At 47.1% G+C, this 15,367-nt stretch overlaps 1 protein-coding gene and 2 pseudogenes across 2 annotated transcripts; 2 read left to right on the top strand and 1 right to left on the bottom strand.

The window, feature by feature from the left end:
* The first annotated feature begins 1,380 nt into the window (after nucleotides 1–1,380).
* Nucleotides 1,381–5,599, top strand: LOC136494065 (uncharacterized). 2 transcript variants are annotated; one of them, XM_066490206.1, is made up of 6 exons: nucleotides 1,381–1,675; nucleotides 1,919–2,023; nucleotides 2,841–2,942; nucleotides 3,020–3,113; nucleotides 4,875–5,043; nucleotides 5,181–5,596. In XM_066490206.1, exons 3-6 carry the CDS (start codon nucleotides 2,856–2,858, stop codon nucleotides 5,245–5,247), a joined length of 417 nt encoding a protein of 138 aa, XP_066346303.1. In that variant the 5' UTR covers nucleotides 1,381–1,675; nucleotides 1,919–2,023; nucleotides 2,841–2,855; the 3' UTR covers nucleotides 5,248–5,596. The 2 variants fall into 2 exon arrangements, with proteins under 2 accessions (XP_066346303.1, XP_066346304.1); XM_066490207.1 differs by lacking the exon at nucleotides 1,381–1,675 and having other exon boundaries at nucleotides 1,993–2,023; nucleotides 5,181–5,599.
* Nucleotides 3,140–4,445, bottom strand: LOC136494064 (uncharacterized; annotated as a pseudogene).
* Nucleotides 5,600–11,221: 5,622 nt separating the features above from the next.
* Nucleotides 11,222–15,156, top strand: LOC136492501 (inactive poly [ADP-ribose] polymerase RCD1-like; annotated as a pseudogene).
* Nucleotides 15,157–15,367: the final 211 nt, after the last annotated feature.

The raw sequence follows: 15,367 nt of genomic DNA, 5'->3' as shown, positions 1-15,367 counted from the left end.
GAACAGCGAACACGATCTGGCCGGCCGATCTGGACACGGCTGCTACAAACCAAACCGCAGCGGCTACAGGGATTTTACAATCAAGGAACGGAAACAACGTGCGTGCGTGCTTCCAAGCTCCAAGGTTGGCATTGACAGTGCTAACCAATCGCTCCACACGCACAGACAAGTGACATGTGAGCCCTCATCAAAAGGAAAAAAAAGGGAATGAACATGTCGTCGTGCTTCGTGATCCTCGTTCGCAGTTCTTTCATGGCGGCCGGCCGGGTGTCCACATGGCTAGACGCCAAGCCAAAGGTCGCCTTCTGATCTGAGGGTCTGGTCGGTGCCGGCTGTGCCCGGCCGGCCGGCCGGAGGGTGGATGAGCGGCGCGCGTGGCGTGGGGGCTTTAGCGTAGGCAGGCGGATCGGACAGGTTGGTGGGGGGCAACGATGCCCGTGATGGCACGGCGCCGTCCGGTGGCGCGGCGGCCGCGAGCGCATGTGAGCGCGAGACCCGTGTCCGTCCAGCTTTAGCGTGCGTGTCGTCTGAAGTCTGAACGCCGGACTGCATCTCGTCAGGCGACCGGAGTCGGAACAGCTAGCGCTGTTCGTCGACGAGGACCGCTGTGCCCTGCCAAAGCTCCTCCTGGCTATAGGCTAGGTGCAGTGCAGCCAGCAACGTCACTGTGCCCTCGTCTGGACGCTGGCCGGCCGTGCGCAGGCGCGTTGCTTGCCGAGCATGCATGCATACCGCCGATCGGCGAGCTTGGATCTAGCGCATGGCCAATCGGCGATGGATCCCTCTCTCGGTCACCGAACCTTTTGTCCATTTGCACGAGCCAAACCCGCGCAGGAGGCAGGACTGAGGCCCGACCGGGCGAGCATCCCGTGCGCGCGCGCGGCGCGGCGGGCAAGCGCGAGGAGGACACGCGACGGAACGGCGAGTGCTGCGGCGTGGCGACGACGAGACGCGCCGCGCACCGTGCGTGGCAGCGTGGCCGTTGCTGCTGCTACTTGCGGCCGGGATGCCAACCAACGTCTGGTCGTCCGGTAGGTAGCTCGCAGGGGCAGGCGGGGCTGCCCCCACGCAGTCACGCACACGACCAGGCCAGCCAAGAGCCCAACACCGCCACGCGCCCTCGCTATCCGCTCCTGCTCGCTCAGTGACACCGCCTCGGTTGCCGCGCCCGTGCTGGGCTGCTGGCCCCCACCTGCAGGCCGCGCCATGACCTGGCTGCACCGTGCCCATCGCCTGACCAAGTCCCTATGCCTGGCTCTGGCGCTCTGCCTCCTCCCCACAGGGCTCCGGTCCATGGACCTGGTCTTCGCGGTGCGGGCGTGGGGCCGGCAGCGCCTCGTGAGCCAAAACCAAACCAAACCGCCTCCTGCTGCTCCCTTCCTCCTTCCGCGGTTACCACTCTTCTCCCTTCCACCACCTCCCAACTCCCTCCCTCCTCCCGTCCGTTGCTCCTGCCCGCGCCTCCACCAGTCCGTCGATAAAGCTGCGGCATTGGGACGGCGGGATGTAGAAGGAGCATTCATTGCTTCCCCATCTCGTGTACGCTCTCCCCTCCGCACTCCATCCGCCTGATACCATTCCGCCGCCGCCGCCCCACCTCTCCTCCTCTCGCCGCCGCTGAATCCACGGTGCGGCGGAGATCCAGCCGGATCTGGATCGGCCTACTCCCACACCGGTAAGGAAGCCACTACCTGCTCCGATAGATTGTTCATTCTGCTCTGCGCAATCCTGCTCTGCCCTCAAGCGGAAATCTTTGTTTTCTGCAATGGATGATGGATTCTTCAGTCCATCCAATTTATCGCTTTGTTTTCCTTCAATACTAAACCACAACCATTTCACTTTGTTCTCCATTCTTTTTCGCATTTCTCTCCTTTTAATTAAAAGGTCCGTTGGTTAACTTCTGTTCCCACTTCTTCAGCTTTGGGGAAGATAACAAGACTGCTTGCTGTCTGTTGGGAAGTGGAGGAAGCTCACGGTTCATATCCGCCTCGAGGGAACCGGTGGGAGAAAAGGGAGTGGACAGGTACCTTTAAGATCTGACCCATTTCTTGTCTCCGCTTTTTTAAATTCTTCACTGGTTGGTTGCAACGGCCCAAGAAACGACTATACCAAAAGCAAAAGAACAAACCTGTGCAGCTTTTGTTTTAGCCCTGCAGTTTAGCTTGAGACCATGTGTGATGTGTCCAGTTTAACTTGAGCCTCGAGAGCATGCGTTATCCCTTTTTTTATTATTCTTCCATCTACTTGTCATATTTTGCCCGTTACATTGCGTAAATGGGATCATAATATAATAATTAAACCGTTGCAAAGCTGCAGATTTTGTTCCTATCCTAGCACGTAGCTGCTGCATGTTGTGAAGGATATGACCACGCCAGGGCCAGGTCCATCCATTGATTTCTTGCTTCTTTTTTCGGTTGTAGTGGGCATTGCTTGCTTCATTATTCTCTGTTTGGTAAACTTATTATGAAGGATGTGGCCTACATTGGAGAATCTCTGTTATACTTATCGGTTGGACGAGCATTTTGGTACCGGCGCCACTTTTCTAAAAAAGGAGGCCCAAATAAACGCTAACTAATTTGTTTTATTGTCTACCTAATAGATGAAATCGCTATGAGAAATCATGATGCCCATTGCACCACTGATTTGGTACCTTGATTAAATTTATGCTGCTGCGCAATTGTGCTTTCCAATCAACGCTTGTTATTGGGAATAACTGTCCTGATAGCAGTGGGTCAGGCACATTAGTGCGATCTTCTGTTTATTGCACCATTAGATGATGCAACCGCACACGCTGATAGGTATTTGGTACTTCTCATGAATTGATCAGATTTTTGTCGCAGGGCCCAATCACAAGCATGGACAAAACTACCAATGTGGTATTGGATATTGAGGGTCTGCCTCAACCACCTGATAAATGCTGCTCTGGAAGTCCAAAAATTATTGTATGTCCTTGTACTCGAAAATTTGAACAGCCAATAGTTTTCTGAGTTTCTTAAGCCCACATCCTCTTCACTTGCAGAGGGCCTTGTCACGTAAGGGTTCAAATCGGATGGAAAGGAGGGGCGGTGATGAGCAGGAGCAAGAGGATTTGGCGAAAAAACTTATCATCAAAGGTAACAGGATGTTATTATCTCTTACTTACTGTTTGGGCTTTCTTGATACTTACGGAAATGGCTCATTCCATTTAATCATGCATCGGCTAATCATGTGTGCCTTTAGATCCACTACCCCGTGTCTGTTTGGATCAAAAATAAAAAAATATTTGTTATGTACCCACTTATGTTGGGCAATTTGTTACTGTACTTAGCATCATCCTGATTGCCTTATTGGCAGCAAATCCTTTCCTATATAAGATTGACTCTATTTTTGTCTATAAGATTGCTATATTGTTGGACTATATTTATTGGGAAAATTGGATCTATACCATGGAAAGAACCAGAGTTTAGAAAAATAGCATCCAAAGATTCAGCTTTAGAAATGTAGTATCAAAAGATAGGTTTGGTGTTGCCTTCTACCATTTCCGTTAAATGGACGTTCACTGGAACGCTGCGCTGCTCTCTCCTGCCGTCCTGCGACCACCACCGCTCACAATGGTGCTGCTACTGCAAGCTCCGGCGGTTGGGAGCACCTCCACGACCTCGATGCGCTTGTGCTTGCCCGCGAGGCTGTACGCCCACACTTGCGTCTCCCCCTCCAGGTCCACGGCATAGTATACGGTGTTGGGCCTTAGCGCGGGACACACCCTGGTGGACGTGGCCATGGCGCCCGCCACGTCCACGAGCACGGCGGCGTCGCCGATGTATTCCGTATCCTCCCACAGTCCCGCGTCTCCCTGCACTCGTCCAGCACGCGCAACATGAAACCCTTCTCCTCCCACGGCCGTCACGGGGCGGAGCAGCTCCACCTGCATCAGCTCGCCGTGGGGGGACTCCACCAGGAGGCCATGACGCCGCCGTCGGGGGTGGGCACCGGGATGGCCTTGGATTACAGCATCGATTGGGAGGACGCCGCCACCGAGGTGCTGGACCTGGAGGCCTTGCGGTCGACAAGGGGGAGCGTGGCGATGGCTGGGAGCGGCTTGCGCGCGCCTGAAACGAGGTCGAGTAGGTGCATGGGCATCTCGCCACGCTCGTCCGCGGCGACTATCGACCCGCGCACGGAGCCGAGGGGCACGAACCTGGCGCGGGTCCACGTGGCCCAGGCGCGCTGGGAGGGTGTCCACGCCTCCACGGAGACCTCGCGGTCGGGGCACACGATTAGGCGGCCGCGGTCGAGGGTGAGGTCGGCGCTGACATCCGTGGGGAGGAGCAGCCAGGGGCAGTCGGGTCGCGGGCAGCCGCGGCGGGCGGTGAAGGTCGCTGCGGCGGTGCGCCAGGAGCCGCAGACGGGAGGCGCGCGACGACGAGGTCGAGCAGGTCCTCGTGGAGCCCCGCTCAGTCGGCCATGGGGATCGTGCGAGACGTCGTCCTCGCGTCGGCCATGCTGCGTGCGTGTGTTCTGTTGTTGTGTGGTGTGTGTGTTAACGGGAAGTTAACAGAGATGCTAGGAAACTATAACGGAGAGAGCTTTCGATGCTATTTTTCTAAAGCTGAATCTTTGGATGCTATTTTTCTAAACTCTGGTTCTTTCAATGGTATAGATCTAATTTTCCCATATTTATTTCCTCTGTCCTTTGAATTGATAACTAATAAATTCTTTGTACAGCTTTACGTTAAGCTAGCATAATGCTGTCTTGGTCCTCATAGGCTAAAATAAATTGTGCTTCTATCTTATGGGTGCAGATTTGTTCTCTTTCTTTTCTACTGTACAGCAGACAGTACTTAACAGCCATAACTACCGGTATTTATGATTTCGTTGAATGTGATTCTCTGCAGTTGTGCCATCTCAACTGGAGCAGCCCCTGGGCCAGAACAAGGCTCTGGTTGCTCCACATTGTACTCCCTGCACACCTGTTCTTATTGATTCTGGGGAAGGAAGGAGCAAAAGATTCAGTCGATTCACATCCATCAACCCTCGGAAAATCCTCCTCTTATTCGCGACGCTGTAAGTGGATACTTCTCTTCTTAGCAATGCTGTAAGCAGCGCCTTCTTGGCGACATCACGCTACTCTCCCTGTCAGCGGTTCTCCCTGGCTGCTTTCTCTAACGCCTGAGCGACATTGTTTCTCCTGCCATAAGCAGGTCGAGTGTGGGGACGACGATACTGATCTACTTCACGCTGGCGATCAACAGCAAAGCGGAGGCGTAGTCGTTTGCAGACACCACCACCATTTGCGTCGGCAGCGGCGGCAGTACATTCCGAGCTTGAGTTTTTCTCATTTTGTTTGTGGGGGAAAGAAGAGGACCAGAGCAGTAGCTGCCGCGGCAAGATCAGATGTAGCCAGTTTCAGGTGGCTGTATCCGTGACTGTGAGTGAGAGACACTGCTAACTGCTTGAGGGGGTGCTCGCGCCTTGTATTTGTATTGCCTTCAGTTCACCCCCTCACCTCCCAAATTCCCTTCTTCCTCGCATGTATGTATATTGGTTTGGTTGATGTGCCTTTTTTGAGTCTATGGAGATAGAGGAGCCATTGGTGTTTGGTGTGCTGTCCTGCCGCGTGGTGCAGTGAGCTGGGGTCACTGGCTCAGTGATCTCTGCTGGTTGGTCGCTGATCCAGTGACTCCTTTCTTTTCCTGCGTCGTGCCCCAGGCCCCAGCTGTAAAAAGTGCCTGTGCTGTGCACACCAGACGCCGCCGACGCCGGCGTCATGCGTGGGCTTCTGTATCCGACGGTCGCTCAAGTCTGCGTTAACCTTCGGCCCTGAGTTCAAGGCGACAGGTCCAGGCAAAGGATCCATGGAAGCCAACCTGTTGTTTGAACCCAGGGGCTGTTTGGATTTGGATAAAGCCCAATCTTCCAGGGATCTGTTTCGATCTGATGCTACAGTCACCAACATCGGTGAACAGTGTATACAGGATCGAGATCGATACAGTGTTGACAGGACGCTTCTTCTGGTTATTATGTTCGACAAATTGGTATCACGGATCAAACCAAAGTGCACATCTGAAGGTTTGATATGTGAAGCTATTGACCAATCAACTCATCTTGCCTCGGTTCTCTGCTTCTCTTCTCCGAGGATAAAGCAACCTGATTGCATTTCTTCAGCTGCTTGACAGGAGTCAAGGATGAAATGAAGTGGGATTCTCTTGTGGAAGAAAACTGCATTGCGCAGTCATGTTTGTTGGTACAATTTATTTGTGAATGTTGTGGACTTCATCATCTTTCTCTAAATAATAAAATAAATCCTAAGTTTCCTGACACGGGGCAGCCTGAATTCTCAAGCAAAGCAAAGCCATAGAGGAACATTTTCACATTCTGCGCCATGATTCTGTAGGGTGTAGATACATGTATGAACACTTCCAGTAATGAGCAGAACTACACTGTACATGGTAATACCAGTTTAGGGGGTGTTTGGCACTGCTCCGCTCTACGTTTTCAGTCGAACGGTTTCAGCTCCACGTACTCTGTTTGATGAAAAATGGTGGAGTTGTAAGAGCACATAAAGAAGTGCTCCACAAACTCCAGTTTTTCCTCCTTAGTACAGGCAGAATTTAAATATGTTCGATGTACAGACATGTAGTTACAGACTCATGACAACTAAATACTGAAGTTAGTAATCAGTAATCACAGCTCTTCACATACAATCGTTAGTCACTTGGTTTTTCAATGTTGCTCTTCTTTACCTCTCGCTAATGTTTCTCTAAACAAACATGAAAACATATATCACTAATGGACTCTAGTTGCTGCAGACTATACCCCCAGCGCACCTGTTCTTGTTAATCCAGGGTATATTAGTAGGCCTAGTTGCAACAACAGAAGCAAACAAAAATCACAAAGCCAATACAATCTTACAATAATGATACACATCGAGCAACAACAGAAGCGAACAAAAATCAGCTTAGAGGGAGTCTAAGAAAGTGAAAGATCACAAAGGTTTTTCATCCATTTTGTTGTTCAAGATCTCTGGGCCTCCTCGTTTAAAAAAAAAAAAAAAGATCTCTGGACCTCCATATTTCTTTGGTACACAAACACCTTCCCACCTCAACTTGTGATACATCTGTTGATAATACCCCTCATTTAAGGAAGCTTTGTTAGGTCTGTAGCGAACTATTATCATAATAGCACTTGATGAATATGATGTGTTTCTTATCATTAGTTATATTTATCATCATAGCTCATCATAACCACAACATTATGCACATGAGTATATGATTTAGGTCACATATATGTCTTCCTGATCATCTAGGTTCTAGCCTTCTAGGCAGAATACATGATCCAAACGTTAAAACTGAATGTACGAAGTGGTTGTCTGTCTATAAATTGGTGTACTGTTAGGTACTTTATTTTCCTTTTTTAGAATGGACACGGTTCTTCTAAAATATTAGCATGAACCTAAATCATCTTTAACTAATTTTGGTATTCCCACGCCCAACCTCGCTCATCCAAGCCAATTCATGAAGATTACACCCATAATTTACAGTAGGACTTAACACCATTTGTCGATAAGACGTCTATAGTGACTTAATCTTAAGATCCGTCGGCTTAGATTTTCATAGGTGTTTAATTTATACAGTGGTAAATGTGCGCTACATGCCTTCGTATAGTTGAGTGTGAATTCATATCTATATCTCTTATAAAACTAAATCTCACTATAATTTTTATCTCAACATGCAAGACACTCACGTCATTTTCCACTATCTATCCACATCACCTCCCACTAATAGCCATGTCATCCCACTACTTTTCTATCTCTTAATGCAAGCTGTTCACACCATCTCCACTAAGCTCAATTTAATTTCAGTATATAATAAATATAGAGGGCATTCATATACTGCTATTTGTTTTGCCATTCCATCGTCTTATAATTTGATCTAATTCTATTAGTTTTTTTATTGGATTATTTCATTGTCTTGTCTAATTTTAGTAAGAATGGATGTACGAACATATAGGTTTAATAAGTGTCTACGTCTACACAGTAACTGAAAAAAAGCATCTCACAACAACATTAACGTTTACCATCTTGATTTTCCTCTCGATAGCAACAGTCGCATGTGTTGCTTTTCTGATGTCTGGTTGGCATTGACAATACTGATATGTTCGTAGAAACAGCTAGCTAGGCTTGTGCAACAACGGCAGCGAGCTGGGGGCTCACCGGCTCAGTGATGTCTGCTACCCATCCAGCGATCCTCTCTGCGCTGCGGACTGCGGTGTGCCCAGCGCCCTACCTGTAAAAGCTGAGCGCCGAATAATTGAGTGTCCTCGCAACTCTTGAATGCCCGTTGCGCCCGCCTCACGTCCAGATCGGCCGAGTTCATTGCGCTCGCTGCAAGCAAGCAACGGTCGCCGCCTGCTCCCCTCCCCCGATTTACGCCACCACGGCGTGCAGAGCTGCAGCAGCCTGCACCGGCAGCAGGCTCCGTCGTGGGAGAAGAAAGGTATCGTATGGTATGGGCCTGATCGGACGGTAAGTCGCCGCATATGGGCCTCTTGCTCCAGTGCCCATGACTAAGGGGGCCTCTTTCGTCTCTCTACCCTGGCCCAACAACCGACCAACGGCCTCAGACGCGTGCCAGGCAGGCCCAGCCCACAGCTCAATCAGAAGCCCATCAACCCTAGCGGCGCGAGGCGCAGTCACGCGCAATGGCAGGCAGGCGGGCGGGGAGCACGGGGCACCCGCCCGCCTCCCCCTCGTCGGCGAGTCCCGCCCACTTCCGCCGCAAGAAACGGAAGGTGGCCTTGCCCACGCAGCGAGTTTTTTCCCCTCCCTTCCTCTAGGCTCTAGCAGCAGCAGTCCCTATCCAAAACCTAGACCGCACCCCCACCGCCGCTCCCGTCACCTCCTCCCCACCCCACCGCCGCATATCCTCACGCTCGCCTCATCGTGGTCTCGCCGCTCAGGCCCCCGCGGCCATAGAAGCAATGGGGCGTGAGAGAGGGAGCTACCGCTCGTTTGGTTTGGTTTTCCTTCGGTGCAACCCTCGTGACCTCCTCCCGCTTCTGCCTCGCACCGCCGCTCGCAATGGGGATCTAGCTAGAGACACCCAATTCCCCTCTTGTAGGCACCTCTCTCTCTCTTAAGTGATCCATGCTTCTCCCACTCGTGTTGCGGCTGTCTTCTTTCACTTTTGAAATGTATTTTGCTTGGTGGCGTTGTGTATGCAATCGGTGTAGACTTTCCGATCGAAGTCGATCCAAGTCGGGTTCTTAGAAGGATATATCTTGCTCTGCAAGGTTCTCTTTCCATTAGCGGTCCTGGATGTTGTACAATTCTCGATTTTGGGTCTGAACAGAGTTTTTTTTTTCTTTCCATATTCAGACTTGTCGATGGAGGGATTTATGTTTGTGCATTCCTGTTTTGTGTTGAGCTTTGTGCTTTTGGTGCTGTTTTTCTGATTGGATTGGCATGTTATGTCCACTGTGGAGTGTTAACTGTTAACACTCAAATATGGTTTGCCGATTTGTGGGAATAAGCTTACTTCGCTGGGATCGGATATTTGACCATCTCTGTTCACTAGATTATGCTGTTTAAGGTGGCTTTTGCTTGAGAATTTCATGTGAGTTGTTTGTACAAAGATGAGTGTACACAAGTATTTCTCGGTGTTTCAATGCTGCATATGCTGTGCTCAGTGTCAGCTTAATTTTTGAAAGAATGATGCTATATTCATTTCTTTGTAAGCTTGCTCGGCAGCACTGCTCTCAGCCCTGCGCCTGCGGATTATTACTGTTGCAAATTTTGATTTTGGTCAGCGGTTCTACTTGTTGAGTGGATAGCACATGTTGCAGTACCGTCAGAGTGAACTAAGTCGGGTCAGTTGGATGGTCGGTACTGTAAGCCTTCCGGAAATAGAATTTCTTGGGCCGCAAGTTGTTGAATAAGAAGTTATTGCATGGCTTGTTACTTAAATTGATATGTCGTGCAGATTTAAAACATGAACCTCTATAGCGGCCCTATAACGAACTTTAATTTCTATATAGCTTGTTGCCTTGTTGCACCAGAGAGGCTGAGTCAAGAATACCCTGTACTAGTAGTCACAGAGGAGGATTTCTTGGTTTCCAAGAAACGTGCTTGATTGTCGATCCAATTATACATCATTAGTGGAGGTGTACTTTCCTTCAAATTTGCATGCAGCTTGTTTGTATAGAATGGTATTTTTTTAGGGTATGCATTGTATCTTGCAATGAATGTGGTAACGTACTGTCAGATTTGTTTTCTTCTAATCCGGAATGACATGTACTATGTCGTTTATGTTCTTCCCATTTAAGTCGCGTGTTCCTCGTGATAAGTTGACAATACAGGCTGTAACGCCTTCAGTGCAGACCAGTTCTGTCTTTTTTTAGAGGATGATTGGTGTTTGGTCATTTGTCTATGTTTAACAGAAAATGATTTCTTGGTCCGTAAGTAGTTATGTGGTTTATGCCATTTTGTAAATAAAAAACTTTAACTACAGTTCAGTATAGCAGAAGAAATAAACCAGGAATATGGGATGTGGATACTTATACATAAGAAATTGATTTCTCGATTTGTTAGTCATTCTTCATGAGACTCTTGTGCAAGAAATCACTTACATTGGCATGCCATGTATAAGATTTTTTTTAGAAAGTTTTTGACTGCCATGGCTTAATATAGCATAAATGGATGGAATCAAGGTAATTTTATCTACATTTGCACTAAAAAGCATTTGGCGATCTTTTGTTGTACTCTTGTGCTGCCATATGCTAAAAGATGAGTCATTATTAGGAGAAATAATTAACCAGAATTTTTATTTATGTGTGTGTGGGGGGGGGGGTAGGCAGCATACTTTATGTCGGTCCTTTACATCTCTATTTTTGAGCTTTGACTGCTGCAAACTAAAGTATGTTACATTAGAGAAAGTCCCTTTATTAATTCTTAAATTGAATTGAGAGGCTGCCAACCTAGGCTTGAACCTGGGTGCTCGCAGGTTTTGTTGGTACTCCCCTCTGTTGAGACAGCCTGGGGGCGTCTTCTCCTGGTCTGAGTTTCTCTTTTCATTTTTTAATTCTTGAACTGTGTTTTCTCTATGAGACATTCATTCAGTACCTTTTACAGGGTTATTCTCTACCACTAAGAGTTTAAACTGAAGGGAGATCTGTAAATCCTGTATCATATTAGGGTTTGTTTTCTTTTCTTTCTCCATTTGTTCTTGTGGGAATCAAGCCTCCAATGACATCATCGCAAGAACCCAACTCCCTGTGCTTGAAGTGCAAACTTGTCGAAGATTACCTATCGGAAGAGTGCAAATCTCGTCGAATCAAAGCTAAGAATGGGCCCTCATCTGATTCATCTGCTAAGCACTGCAACTGTGGCTGCACAAGACCTAACCTTGCCGATGATTGTGACAATTTCCTGAAGAGCGGAGTCCCTAGCCGTATCATGTATTACAGACAAGGTTCTTGGCACAATTTTCCTGAGAAAATAATGAAGTCCCTCATTGAAGAATTCAGTGGCAACAAATCAAGTGTTGTTTCTGTGATGGATGATGAGCCTCTTCTCATTGATTTCTTGTCAATGACCATGGTCAACCTAAAATCTAGAAAGCAACGATCTGTTGCATGGGTTGATGATACTGAAAAGTGTTTTTCTCCTCTGTTCCTTGATGAGGAAATTGATGATATGGCCAAAGGGGAATCTGCTAATGTTCAGCGCACTGTACAGGGAATAATGTTAGATAAGGATACAAATGTTCCACCTGAAGTGGTGAAGCAAGTTGTCCTTGATTCTAGCTCTTCAGTTCCTCATAAACTTTCCAACGCAGACATATTACGCAAGAAGATCATAGCCAGGGAAAGAGGCAGCAGAGACTTTCTATTTGTCTAGGACCTTTTCCTCTCTGGAATGGGTCCATTTGCAACACCAAACAATATACTCCGTGTCTACTGTTACTCTCCGAATGATATAACTGCACAGTGTAGACTTAAAGCTTTTGAAAGACAGATTAGGTCCACCAAAGAAAAACGTGGTGATGCAAATGTTAGATATGGATGGCTAGGATCCAGGAAGAATGACATTGTCAGGATTCTAATTAACGGTTTGGATCCCACTGGAGAACATGTTGAGAAGTCAGATTTGAGTGCTGGTGTTTATGTTTCACCAGTAGACCGAACATTTACCAGGTGCCCTTTCTTAATTCAGTTGTTGTGACTATTCTGTTTTACAAACATGTTTATTATATTAACATCACTTTTTTACCAGTGTCGGTCTTTGTGATGTTGACGAAAAAGGAGCGCAGTATATGTTACTGTGCCGAGTGATATTGGGTAACCTGGAAGCTGTGGAGCCTAGATCACATGAGTTTTTTCCAACCAGTGAAATATATGATTCTGGTGTTGACAATTGCTTAAACCCAAAGTGTTATGTGATGTGGCCATCACATCTAAGCACTCACATGCAGTTAGAATATCTTGTTAGTTTCAAGCTTGCCCCAGAAGATCGAAGTAAGATTATTATTGACTATTAAGACACCTATCATGTCATACAGAGATAGGTGAAGTGAATTTTCTTTCCGGTTTCACTTATTTTCAGATTACTTGCTTGGCTTGAAAGGCTTATGGTTTCGCCCACCATCAAAGGAAGTTGCAGTGGATATTTCTGCTCTTCAACCTGTGAGGCCACCTGAATCTTGTTAACTTGTTGTTCATCATTGACATGCTGATTTTCCTGCTAGATGCATGTCTTGTAATAGGAGAACAGAAGCTTTGTCTTGTATTAGTTTCAGCTTTGCTGCCCAATGATTCCCTTCCCATTCTCTGCTTTCAGTGTCAAATAGTTTTAGATTTGGTTTATAGTATTCCATTTATCCAACTGAGTGAACTGACTGGTATGTACACAGGTAATGTGTGAAGCAAGTGAAGGACCAAGTACCCCATGGATATCATTCAAAGTCCTGTTCAGATTAATTCAAGATAAAATATCCTTCATAGCAAGGGAACTGCTCTTCCATCATGATGAAGAGCTGAAGGTACTATCTATTCAACAAGTTATATTATGTCTGTTAGTGTTAATTATGATTGTTATTTTGGCAATGAAATATTTATTTTTCCATTTGACAGGAAGGAAAAATAACTCGTGAAGAAATGGTGAAGAAGATGATGATAGTTGGAGAGAAAATACTTATGGAAGCCCTGAAGAAACTTCATTACTGTGTGAGTCTCTTGCAGCATGCATGTTCCTTGTTTCAGTGACATTTGAATCTTACAGGCTCATGCTAGTAAATTGCAAGCTTATATAGGAATGATGCATTGACATATGATGCTTGCAGATTCACCTTAAGTAGTGTCGTAGTTGTTGCTATATTCACCTCTTAGGCTCTCACAGCTTGGATTCATGCTGATTGCACGTGCAGTATAAAAAATTGATTAAATTCTGGTTTGCAATGATTTGACATAATAAAAAGCGGTCTTTTCCAGCTTTTAAAGACAAACATCTTTTATCTTTCCAGAAGAAAAGGCACAGTTCTTTCAATGAAATTCTATTAGTTCTTGAATTGCATGGATGCAGATATGTTATTTGGCAAATTTAGCTGGCATCGCCTTAGAATTATGACTTAAATCGAACTGAGGCTGTTATGTGCGTACTGTCTAGTACCTACTTTTGACTTTTCTGTTGTTTTTCTGTTTGTTATTATTAGTAGAAAATCCAAATTATCAAGCAGCTGCATATTTCTTTGCTAATTCTCAAGCATCTGATTAAATTTTCTAAGCCTGGATGTGTGCTAATGTGCTACCTTTCATTGCTGGCATGTTTATGTTCTTAGCATAACCTTTTTATGGTCTTATATCACAGCCATCATTATGGTACAAATCTTCTGTTAAAGCTATTTCTAGTCATCCTGTAAGGACTGAAGCAGAGCAGGTATCCTTGGATACAACAGGCAGGAGTTGTAACCATGGTGATTCATGTGCACAAAATGCAACCGCTGAACACTCAGCAGGTCCTCTTAGCACCGAAGTATGCGGTGCTCTTCTTACTGACATGGTTCCCAAAGGCTCTGACTATCCAGCACCAACTGGTGTACCAGAAACATCTAGTTCTGCTGGTGCCAAATGCCTGGCTTCTCAAGGCATGGAGGGTGAAGGTAGAGATTCTCCTATGCAGATCATGTCACTGGGAAACTCTGCAGCTCAACCTGCGAGATACCAATATCCTACTGTAACAAGAATGCCACCTATAATTTGTGATGACCCTTTGAGGATTTCTCCTAGGATATCTGCATCTCCTGGTGTGGAAGTTTGCAATTTTGCTCCAACAACCACAGGGCCTCCTAGTTGTGCTTCTCTAGCTCCAACTAATGCTTCAAAGACCCATGAGATTTTGGTTCCAGGTTCAACTCCTAGTCCTAAGGGCCGTGAGTCTGTTGTGCCAATCTTGTTACTTAGAAATTCAAAAGGTGCAGGCGTCAACCGTCTCAATTCTGCACCAAGGGTGACACCTGAAGGCCAGGTGTTTCTTTCGCTGGGTATTGCATCACAGGGCACTGTTCTTCATCCAGTGAAAGGACCTAATGCATCATCATCGGTTGCCAGGCCTCTAGTCTACCCACCAGGCAAGCATTTTTGTACCATGGACTTGGCTCAAGCCTACGCATCATGTGTGGTAGCGCAAGGCTGGTTGTTGCCTGGCAAATGTTGATCACCAAGGCTTGCCATTCCTTTGCAGGACGTGGGAAATCACCATCCGTGAGCACAGGGGTCTGTGATTCTGTATCACTGAGCATCACACCACAAGGGCGTGATCCTCCAGCGTCTAGAGCAGAGCCAAAGCAACAAGGATCTCCTGCAGCTGATTCAACGCCAACAAGCCATCGCCCACCTCAAGACATGGATGCGGTCACCAAGGTTCATAATGCTCCCACACTACGGTGCTCTCAGCCTCCCACTCTGGAATCTGCTGTAGTGCTGCACATCAAGTACTTAGGGTTTAGTCAATCTCACTTCTCTTGCTCTTGACTCTTGCTTTGCTTGGACGCTGCAGTAACCAGGGAGAGGAAAGACCAGGTTGTTGCACAGAATAAGCTGCCTGGGCCAGGCCTTCATGGTTGCAGCCATGTCGAAACTCTCATCGCCCTATCAACTCCGCGAGAGAAGGGCGAGCATCCTTAGCTGTGTATATGTACATGCTCCCATGCTGGGGTCTGGTGTAACATGGTGGAATGTAGTATAGTTTATCTCCGTAGAGGAGAATACCCTGTCGACTCTTCTTAACATAAATCTTTTTTTTGGCTAGTAAACTGCTAGCGATAATTTATTTCCTGTATATAGATGACTTGCCTGTGCCAACCTACACACTCAACACCACACGTATACGCACGCG

This window comes from Miscanthus floridulus, chromosome 11 (genome assembly GCF_019320115.1).
Source record: "Miscanthus floridulus cultivar M001 chromosome 11, ASM1932011v1, whole genome shotgun sequence".
Taxonomy (NCBI): Eukaryota; Viridiplantae; Streptophyta; class Magnoliopsida; order Poales; family Poaceae; genus Miscanthus; species Miscanthus floridulus.
This window is presented reverse-complemented; position numbering and strand designations above follow the sequence as displayed.